Source organism: Nerophis lumbriciformis, linkage group LG05 (assembly GCF_033978685.3).
Source record: "Nerophis lumbriciformis linkage group LG05, RoL_Nlum_v2.1, whole genome shotgun sequence".
Classification (NCBI taxonomy): domain Eukaryota; kingdom Metazoa; phylum Chordata; class Actinopteri; order Syngnathiformes; family Syngnathidae; genus Nerophis; species Nerophis lumbriciformis.
In genome coordinates, this window is record NC_084552.2 from 32,662,833 (window position 1) to 32,674,180 (window position 11,348).

The 11,348-nt window shown below is 40.9% G+C and overlaps 1 protein-coding gene across 4 annotated transcripts in view; it reads right to left on the minus strand.

Moving 5' to 3' along the window:
* Positions 1 to 11,080, minus strand: part of LOC133606632 (arrestin red cell-like) — a 17,607-nt gene extending 6,527 nt beyond the window's left edge. The window contains exons 1-6 of one of the 4 annotated variants that reach the window (XM_061960770.2): positions 10,965 to 11,079; positions 1,350 to 1,380; positions 1,208 to 1,268; positions 1,073 to 1,117; positions 803 to 1,002; positions 594 to 721 (exon numbers count right to left, since the gene is read on the minus strand). In XM_061960770.2, coding sequence (XP_061816754.1) covers positions 594 to 721; positions 803 to 1,002; positions 1,073 to 1,117; positions 1,208 to 1,268; positions 1,350 to 1,380; positions 10,965 to 10,987 — 488 coding nt within the window. In that variant the 5' untranslated portion in view covers positions 10,988 to 11,079. Of the gene's footprint in view, positions 1 to 593; positions 1,003 to 1,037; positions 1,118 to 1,207; positions 1,269 to 1,349; positions 1,381 to 10,964 lie in introns of those variants that run through there. The other 3 variants (XM_061960769.2, XM_061960768.2, XM_061960771.1) reach the window with 3 other exon arrangements.
* Between the last annotated feature and the right edge of the window lie 268 nt (positions 11,081 to 11,348).

The window sequence follows — 11,348 nt, forward strand, 5'->3', positions numbered from 1 at the left end:
AAGAGGCGAGGTTTGAAGGGATTAGATGCATGTTTTGGAGTAATATGATTGGAAATCAAATAATTTAATTATTTAGTTTTTGTACAAAATAACAAAATTAACAAAAAAAAAAAGAATGTGTTTTTTTTCCAAGATTGCACCGTGATTTAGTTTAATGTTTAGCTGCAATCAGCGTTTTTATTCACTTAGCGCAAGTGTTAGTCAACAGTGGAGGCAAACTCCTTCTTATCTCGCATATGACTGCTAATTGGTCAGCTGCTGCATACTGTCAATCATTGTCACGTTGGCAAGAAGGCAGCCTCAGAAAGCCAATCAGTGACCTTCTGGGTGGTCTAAGGAGACCAGCTTGAGCCTGAGCGGCCGTTTTCTGCTTGTCGCCAATGTCTGACTTGCCTCTATTTAATAGCAATAAATTATAAATGGACAGTGAAAAATGCAGGAGATAAAAATTGCAGGTGACATTTCCAGTACATTTTTGCCAAACTTCTTTGTGTACAGAAGTGCACCAATTGAGACGCAACTTTAACTAAACGCATCTCGGCATCCTTAGAAGCGAATGACATCAGAGCAAACTGCTAGAAAGCAGGAAGAACCTTTGATGAAGCTTCTCATCCGCTGTGTTGGCGCAGAAAGCTTGAAGCTCGTAGTCCACGCCACACGCCTTGCCAGTGTCCTCTGGGCCGGGCTGCAGGGTAACTGAGCAGGGCAGGTTCTGGGGGATCTGAACAGATCCAAACACACAAAACAAGGTCAGTGGGCAATTTCCTCCAAAAAGCAATGTTGATGTTGATGTTTTTTTTACACGGAAGTTGAAGGGGTAGGCATGTTGGCCAAGCTTTTTTAACAGCCTCTCCTGCAGGTAGCTTAAAGGTTTCTGCTCCTCCTCATCCAGGAGAGGGAAAACCTGGAAAGTGCTCACGTAAAGATCCTTTCGGAAGGAAAGGCCCAAGACGTCCAGGTCCTCACGGCCGTAACGAAACACACAAGTCAGCATTACAAACACTGTGGACAAAAGCATTTTATTGTTAAACACGCACCATTCCTGCTTCGGCTTCCTTTTAGCTTTTTGTACCTTTGCGACCCTTGAGATACTCTGGGTCCACAAGGAGCACTCCATCTGCAAAGAAATGCCGAAATCCAACATGGCGGCGTTCATTTAAGCATCTTTGGAAGACAAGAACCACCGTCTGATTGTGTGTGCACTCACCCACTGGATCCACATGATCTAAGTGATCTATGAAGTCCCGCTTGCCCAGATAAACAGTCAGCTGTGGAATTCAAAGAGAAGAGTCATCATGGCACTCACACACACACACGCACACACATTCATGCACCCACGTTGTCCTTACCTTGCAGTTGGGGCTGGACTTCTTGAAGACTCTGTAAAATGTAAAAGTTAAAAAGGACAAGATTTAAAGTGTGACAGTTTGACCTTTGGACATCTGCCGCAAAAAAATTACCAGCTTGCAAAGAGGGCAACCGCATCATGCTGTTGCCATGGCGACCTTCAATCATCCTGACAAAAGCACATTTAGTGCTTTGGTGTCCATACTAAAGAGTCCATTACACTGAGCATTTAATTACTTAAAATATATATTTTTGATGAGATGGAAGTATCTCTGAATGTTCTGAAATCCGTTTTTATATTTCTATATTGCTTCCACAAGTTGACATTGAGCCGTAACCAGGATCCGACAAATACCGAAGTCAAAAATTGGTGGTTCAAAAGGAGTTTTGAAAGGTTGAAATCATGCATCCCAGCACGTAATGTATAATATCACTTTCAGCAACTCAGAGGCGATTTAAAAGAGGCGATTTCAGCCAACAGCCGAGTTAGATATACTTTTCGAGACGAGTGATGCAACCGAGTGACGTAAGCGCGCTCCCGCGTCAGGGGGTGCATATTATGGCAGGGGTGCGTTTTCCGGCACAACACCGGAGAGAGTCTCAACGCGCGGGATAGAACCCGGAAGCAGATACCATTCAATACAAACGTAGCAACATTTGTAATGAAGAGGAGACTGTATTTGCTCCATAAATTAAAAGAACAGAACATTTTGAAGTGCATCGACGGGAGAAAGAAAGAAACAAATATGTATTTAAGAAGGGAGCTAAGAAAATGGAGAATTCGGATTCCTGAATGAAATACGAATGAGATGAAAGATATGAAGCAAGTATATTTAAGGGAAATAATAAAAGCGTACACAAACCACTTCACGCTGCATTTCTGCACACCAAACTGATTAACTTTCCGCACTACTGGCAAAATATAGTCCAGAACAATAGCAACCTTCATGTGGGCTGCAGGATTAGGTCTCTGCTTTTTGCAGATGATGTGGTCCTGATGGCTTCATCTGGCCAGGATCTTCAGCTCTCACTGGATCGGTTCGCAGCTGAGTGTGAAGCGACTGGGATGAGAATCAGCACCTCCAAGTCCGAGTCCATGGTTCTCGCCCGGAAAAGGGTGGAGTGCCATCTCCGGGTTGCGGAGGAGACCCTGCCCCAAGTGGAGTAGTTCAAGTACCTCGGAGTCTTGTTCACAAGTGAGGGAAGAGTGGATCGTGAGATCGACAGACGGATCGGTGCAGCGTCTTCAGTAATGCGGACACTGTATCGACCTGTTGTGGTGAAGAAGGAGCTCAACCGGAAGGCAAAGCTCTCAATTTACCGGTCTATCTACGTTCCCATCCTCACCTATGGTCATGAGCTTTGGGTTATGACCGAAAGGACAAGATCACGGGTACAAGCGGCCGAAATGAGTTTCCTCCGCCGGGTGGTGGGGCTCTCCCTTAGAGATAGGGTGAGAAGCTCTGCCATTCGGGGGGAACTCAAAGTAAAGCCGCTGCTCCTCCACATCGAGAGGAGCCAGATGAGGTGGTTCGGGCATCTGGTCAGGATGCCACCCAAACGCCTCCCTCGGGAGGTGTTTAGGGCACGTCCGACCGGTAGGAGGCCACGGGGAAAACCCAGGACACGTTGGGAAAACTATGTCTCCCGGCTGGCCTGGGAACGCCTCGGGATCCCCCGGGAAGAGCTGAACGAAGTGGCTGGGGAGAGGGAAGTCTGGGCTTCCCTGCTTAGGCTGCTGCCCCCGCGACCCGACCTCGGATAAGCGGAAGAAGATGGATGGATGGATGTGGGACAGTATCAGTCGGGGCACTTGGGATTTAAAACTTCCTACATCAATCAACAGAGGTTTTTGAATGAGCTTTGAGACATTCAAAAGTTTTGTTTCCATGAACTACGTGCGAAAATTCCCTTGTAAAAACTTGTCCGCCACCTTTCTTTGGATCTGACCCGATACATTCTTGGTAGTAGCGTCATGTCCGTAGCGCAATCCAAGATCATTTCCTGATGCTGTCTGCTATTTAACATCAGCATAGCCATTAGAGACGTGATATTTGTCATTTGTGCCAATATAATCAAAACAAGTTGTAAGGATCCGCGAATCCTAGTGTGACGTCATAGGTCAACTGGAAAAGGAATTCAGTTACAGCGCGTGACGTGGCCGGGAATATGTTTGAGGTAAAATTTCATATGAAGCGCCTTGTCATTCAGTACACAAAGTGTATTTGTAGTCAGTCATATTGTCTTCTTTTTTTCACTTAAAAAATACAGAGGACATGACCTCGGTGTCCTCAGTGATAGTTACGGCCATGATTATGTTGTTCTCCTTTTGACAGCAAACTCACGCGTCTGCTGGTTGCAGGTAAGTAGTGCTTTCCCTTTTTTTTTTTTTTTTTTTTTTTTTTTTTCCCTTTTAACTTCAACGGGTGCGCAAAGTGCAACCTGGGAGTCATTTTCAGCCTGCACATTCTAATAGTGAAATGAAATATAGATATATTAAATCTTACACTCATTTACACTTATTTTTCTGTACTCGGCTCTCTGTGAAAAAGGTTCGACACCCCAAGATCAATCAGTACTGCTTGTCTAATTTTTTAACGAATAAACATGGTTTATTCTGGTATGCTGCCAACATGGCAGCATACCAGAATAGACCAAAAACTAAGATCACACAAACATTAGAAAAACGTAACAGGGAAAAAGTTGAAAATTAAAAATCCTGCACTCTCATAAATGCAGGATCAAAAACAAACATGTAAAGAAAAATTTAGCAAATGACATAAACACACACAAAATCCAAAAACAATTGCTTGTTGTATTTATGCATGAGAGAAATGCAGCAACAAAATGGGACATGAGGGATATCCGTCTTTAACAATTTCCTATTTTCTGACTTGTAAATGTTGTTACAGTGTTGAATACAAAAACACCAAATCATAAGGTTAATGCATTTGGGTGTGAGCTTGCACACAGTTTTGCATCCTTTTAACGTTGTGTTTTGTAGTCTTTTCTGACAGTTAGTTTTACCCTACTGATGATGTGTTGAGTTGGCCCTAATGCTGCTTATTAGGGACATTATTTTTTGCACATTTCTACAGGAGCTTACAGCCTTGATTGTGACGTCACCATACTTGCCAACCCTCCCGGATTTTCCGGGAGACTCCCGAAATTCAGCGCCTCTCCCGAAAACCTCCTGGGACAAATTTTCTCTCGAAAATCTCCCGAAATTCAGGCGGACCTGAGTGACGCGTCGACAGCCTGTTTTCACATCCGCTTTCCCACAATATAAACAGCGTGCCTGCCCAATGACGTTATAACTGTAGAATGATCGAGGGCGAGTTCTTGGTTTCTTATGTGGGTTTATTGTTAGGCAGTTTCATTAACGTCCTCCCAGCGCGGCAACAACACACAACAACAGCAGTCACGTTTTCGTCTACCGTAAAGCAGTTCGTCTGCCGTAAACAGCAATGTTGTGACACTCTTAAACAGGACAATACTGCCATGTACTGTGCATGCATATGTGACAATAACATCTAGGGCTTTTAGAGAGTGCAGTGCACAACTGCACACACACCAAGGAGACGAAGCAGAATGCATCATCAGAGAGGGTGTTCAGCATGGTTAGAAAAATAGTGACAGAGAATAGAACAAGGATGGACAATTCAACCCTTAACTTAACAATGAGTAGATGAGTGTTATGTGTGTGTATATGTGTAAATAAATGAACACTGAAATTCAAGTATTTCTCTTATTTATATATATATATATATATATATATATATATATATATATAGCTAGAATTCACTTAAAGTCAAGTATTTCATATATATATATATATATATATATATATATATATATATATATATATATATATATATATATATATATATATATATATATATATATATATATGAATGAAATACTTGACTTGGTGAATTCTAGCTGTAAATATACTCCTCCCCTTTTAACCACGCCCCCAACCACGCCCCCCCCCCCCCCCCTCCGACCACGCCCCCCACCTCCCGAAATCGGAGGTTTCAAGGTTGGCAAGTATGGACGTCACGGATCGACGAACGTAACCCGTTCTCAAACAATGACAATAAAAACTATTCTGATTCTGATCCTAGTACATGCATATGGTGTACCAAGACTGATTTCTAACAAATAAATAATTTTGTGTTTTTTTCCCCCACGACGTTTCAGTTCAGTTTCGGTTTACTTTCGGTTTATTTCGAACATGCATACGATACAATGTAATGCATCACGCGTGGCGAAGTTGGTAGAGTGGCCGTGCCAGCAATCGGAGTGTTGCTGGTTACTGGGGTTCAATCCCCACCTTCTACCATCCTAGTCACGTCCGTTGTGTCCTTGGGCAAGACACTTCACCCTTGCTCCTGATGGGTGCTGGTTAGCGCCTTGCATGGCAGCTCCCGCCATCAGTGTGTGAATGTGTGTGTGAATGGGTGAATGTGGAAATAGTGTCAAAGCGCTTCGAGTACCTTGAAGGTAGAAAAGCGCTGTACAAGTATAACCCATTTATCATTTATCATATTTCCAGTTGTTTCATTACAGCACATCCGAAAAGGAGTAGGAAGAAGCTGAGCTTATTTAATCCTACCCCTTTTCATACCATATAAATTTAAACCCATTTCATAGTTCTCTGTAACAGAAGAGTGAATAAATAATAAATAAATAATATACCATAGTAAGTAAACAAATATTAAATACATAAATAATCTTTATCTAAAAAAAAAAAAGGTTCAAGATGTTCATAATTATTGTTCTGTGTACTTTGTAAACACTTGTAGTTTGAACAGTTTCTTAAACTGAATCATATTGGTGCTTTGTTGAATTTCTTGAATTAATCCATTCCATAAGTTAATTCCACATACGGATATGCTAAAGGTTTTAAGTGTTGGACGGGCATACAAATGTTTTAAATGTTATTTTCCTCTAAGGTTATATTTATTTTGTTTTGTTGAGAAGAATGGTTGTACATTCTTGGGTTGCAGGTTATAGTTTGCTTTGTACATCATTTTAGCTGTTTGCACACGGAACTGTTTTTATGAAAATGGAGGAGGCGCTGAACTCTAAGGAACATTTCGACATTACTATACTTGGTTTGAGGACACCCAATGTAAAGTAGGATAAGTGATTGTTTTCTTCTAATCGTGGCATGCACACAATAACACTAACGTCCAACATGGAGTGACATTGTTGCTTCTAAATGCAGCTTTTTTGTTGATGCGGCATTTTGCACCACGCCAGGTGCACCTAATGTTGTGACCGGGGAATCTATACACTGTTTTTCGGGTTTATTTTCCACCGCGTCTGAAACAAAAAATGGTTATACGGTATATTATACAGCGTACATTTTCAAAAGATATAGGTTGATACTTTTGGAGCGGGTGAGCCGTGGTTTCCTTTGCAAACTAAATGGAACGCCTCCACACACAAACCGTGACTTCCTACTTTCTTCCTTCTTTTTTATTTTTCAATTAAAATAAATAAATGTGGAGCAAAATTTTATAAAAATAAAAATGTAATTCATATTTTACAGCAAAATATACCCAATACCAGAGGTGGGACCAAGTCATTGCTTTGCAAGTCACAAGTAAGTCTCAAGTCTTTGCCCTCAAGTCCGAGTCAAGTCCCGAGTCAAGACAGGGCAAGTCCGAGTCAAGTCCAAAGTCAAGACTGGAAAGTCTCAAGTCAAGTCCCAAGTCCTGCATTTTGAGTTTCGAGTCCTTTCAAGTCGTTTAACCACAGACTAATATATTTACACAGATTGTGTATGCTTTTAAAACGCTGTATTTATCTATTAAAACAAGTGCATTTGAAATTGCAGGGAAAAACATAGTGCTGACATTGCACTTCAAAATAGCACTATTAACCAGTCATTTTAAACATGTAACTCATTCCTTTACAGAATAAACACATTTGAAAAAAACAAGTGCAACTGTACTTATTTGCACAAAAGTGTTAACATTGTATTTCAATGGCATATTGCATTGTAACTAGTTCCACAGCAGTTTCTATCCTGTTCTTACCTTATCTCATTGATCTCATCTCATACTGTATGTGTGTTTATGTGTGCGTACACATGAAAAACATAACAAATACATGAACATAACAATGAACAGAGTTGTACTTTTTAGATGTCAGGACCCTATGCAATATGTACACATATTCTTAATATAGTATACATTTTAACTGACCTTTATTTGACTATGTTTGTCTTTTTGTAGGTGGCTAAAATACGCGGTGATGCTGACCACGGTCTAACTTTACGTTACTGTGTGTGATACATTGACTAACGTAATGTTACTGTGTGTGATACATTGACTAACGTAATGTTACTGTGTGTGATACATTGACTAACGTTACGTTACTGTGTGTGATACATTGACTAACGTAACGTTATGTGTAGGTACCTCATGCAACCCTGCTTAAAAAAAAATCACTTGACAAAAAGTATGAATAAGGTAGCAAACCGCAGTGGACGCAACAGATTGCCGTGTTTGCAATGACGTTGTAACCATAGACATCTTATAAGTAGACGCAGGTTGCTGTGACGTGAGCAATTTGGCCGCCATCTTAAAGTGGTGATGAGGAGCTGGTGTTCAGCGTTTTCCTGCTCAAATGAGCGGACTGTTGAAAATAGGAATCGGGGGATTACTTTTCACAAGTAAGATTTAACATTAACGTACTATTGGTTGTATCTTATGAAAATAATATTACCACAGAGTTGAGAAGGATCAAAGATCTTCAATATTTGTATGTGAAAATCACAAATAAATCTTCTGGGGGAGGATGACGCCCCTACAGGGGTTTGGTTTACAAACTTTCAGCCCCACCTAAAACAAAATTCACCAGCCGCCACTGATTATGATGCATTCTCATTTTAGGCAAAGTATAAGACAATACTTTCTTAACAGTATAATTGTAACCAGGAATAAGTCTTCAAGTAACAATATTCAAATACTAACATTGTTGGGTAAAACAGAATTTGGTTTTATTCTGAATCCAGTGAAACAGATTGGTGGTTTTAGCTGATATGAAGACTTTCAGGTGTTTATTTATGTTTAAGTATTTGGCAGACGCTTTTATCCCAAGCGACTTACATAAAATAATACATATAAAACAATCACTGCAAACATGATCATTTAAGGGAAGAATGTAATAGAAAATATCAATACAAAGTGTCAAGACAGAATAAACTCTCTGCTGCTGAAGCAACAGAGATACAGTCTATAGGTCCCTAAGATATATAGATATCTAATGTATTCATACATTGTTTATGTAGGATATACGCATGTATATATAACCTAATCATATTGTTTCTTCAACTTAAAAATAGTTTACCGTTTTTCCCCCCTTCTCTGGGATTATATTCCCAGTTTTGATCTCGGACGTCTGGTCACTTATAGCGTATAAGAATATTATATTACAGTTAAGCAAACTATGAATAATAAAACACGCCAAAACATGTGTCTGTTATCATAGCTACACGTATGACAAAAAAGGGGGGTGAAAATCAGTGGTATTCAGTGAGGTAAGATAAATTAAATGCGCTGACAGTTCATTGCTCCTGCCAAATGAATTGCACTGAGTGGAGCGGATCACCACTCCAAGATGGCGGCCCCGCGCCTCGTCTGCGCCAGTAGGCAGTAGCGCTCTATGCTGCGTCTACTTATAAGATGTCTATGGTTATAACGTTAGCAGTGAGTTTGCAGCCTCACTGATTTAACTACACAGCAAATAAAAGTCACGTTACTTAGCCAATAAACGTTATCTTACATTCAAAACTTACCCTTCTTTGTGCAACTTCAAATGTTGAACGTTGTTGCGTCTCCGTCTGTAATATTCGAACTGCGTGATTTGCATACGGCAATTAGTTTTTTGTTGACCAAGTCGTAGTTTTTATACCCGAACGAAACCAACTTTGGCATAATTGTTTATCACTGTTGGACAACTCTTCTTCATTGGTTGTACTGTAATTTGATTGGATGAATGCTGCGTGATGAAAACAATGTAGATCTAATTTGATTGGCTGTTGTACTGACAGCACACCAGCTGACAGGAACAACACGCTGAGAGAGACAGACGAAGAAAATGAAAGATACGGAGCGCTCCCAAATAACTTTTTAAGCTTTGGATTTTGGGGAAAGTAGCAAGTCATGTCAAGTCATGTCAAGTCAAAAGGCTCAAGTCCAAGTGAAGTCACAAGTCATTGATGTTAAAGTCTAAGTCGAGTTGCAAGTCTCTTTACATTTTGTCAAGTCGAGTCTAAAGTCATCAAATTCATGACTCGAGTCTGACTCGAGTCCAAGTCATGTGACTCGAGTCCACACCTCTGCCCAATACATATCTATTCTAGACCACATAGAAGTGTGTTAAATGTAGATTAAAATCATCACAGGTCCACTTTGAAGAGACAAAATGAAAAGTTATTTTTTATCTACCGGTATGTGTTGTTGAAATGGTTAGTCTCATTATACTGTATACTAATTATTTAATGAGAAACAATTCAAGAAAGAAGCTCTCGTCAATGGAAAGTTTGTGCTTAGTCAGACTCTGGAGGTTTTGTTTCCTGTTTCTCTCACACACGTCGTCTTCCTGTCGGCCCCTCAGTACAAGTATTTAGTTAGTGAGGAGCTGCGGGACATGATGAATTCTTTTGTTGACTTATTCTGTGCTGCAGTCACTCACGGCAGTAGAAGAACAACACCCACGTTCCTCCTTGAGGAAATTATCAAAAAATTAATCTAATCACGTAATTTGCTTCCCCTGGCCTCGTCGTCCAGCCAGACGGAAGAACAATCCGTTGTGGTGGAGTTGCGGGAGATTTAATCAGGCAAAAAGCTGGACAGGGAAATAGCAGTAAAAGAGCAAGAGGGCACATCCTGCAGTTAAACAGGAAGCGCGTATTCCTGGAAATTTGGCCAAAGCAGCAAAAAGATGCACTTATGCAAATAGCCCTAAAAAACATGCTGATACTTCCTGAAAGATGACACTCTGTTTTATGAAATAGCCTAAAAAAAACTCACGACTTACCAATCTCAGGGCGGACGCTCTAACCACTAGGCCACTGAGTAGGGTAACAAGTATATTGTAACAGTACACACCGTTTGAAGAGAAATACTATGTTTGAATATAGGATAATAAAACTGTTACATTACAACATTTAATTGATTCTTTGGTGTATCACTAGATAGAGCCCACAAACCTATAGTGATACCTGTACTGCAGTTTGAGAAGGCCTGGTAAAGAATATTCCCAGGGGACCAATAAAAATCGAGCTGTGAGCCATAATGTCCCCTGGGCCGCATTTTGGACACACTGCGTTAGAGTCCGTGTGTGACGTCACACACCTGATCAGTCAACATGTTTACAGAAAGGAGTGTACTAGACATGCTTTGTGCTCCTATAATTCTTCTGTTCCGCAAGCATTTTCTGGTTGAGGAAGTTGCGGCCAACTCCTGCCTCCAGATGCAATGTTTAAGAAGAAGAAGGCGGCGGAGGCAGTGAGTAAATAGAAAGGGAGGTGACATGTTTAAAGCGTTCGCATCTGGCTGAAAAGCTTCATCAAATGTGTTGCATAAAAGCAAGCCTACCTGGTCCCTGCTTTGTCCCCCATGTCCTCTGCTGCCTTTCAGCTGCCTCTTCTGCTCCGCATGCTTCGGTCCAGTCTGTCCCTTTCTGTCCGTTTCCGCGGCATAAGGACAGAAGCCACGCCCACCCGGCATGATTGACACCTGCGATGACGCCTGCAGATCTGACTGTTGGCCAGCGGCAGGCGATACTGCAATTTGTTGGAACCGATCTGATACCACCATAAGAGCCATCCAAGGAGAATGTTCTGCGTTTAGGAACATAATTAATTGATGATGATAAATAATGATACATGAATAAACGTGAAAGCAACTGTCATTTAAGAGCATGTGTCCCAACAAGTAACATTTATCGTAATATCTACTATGAGCGTGCTTTTATAATCA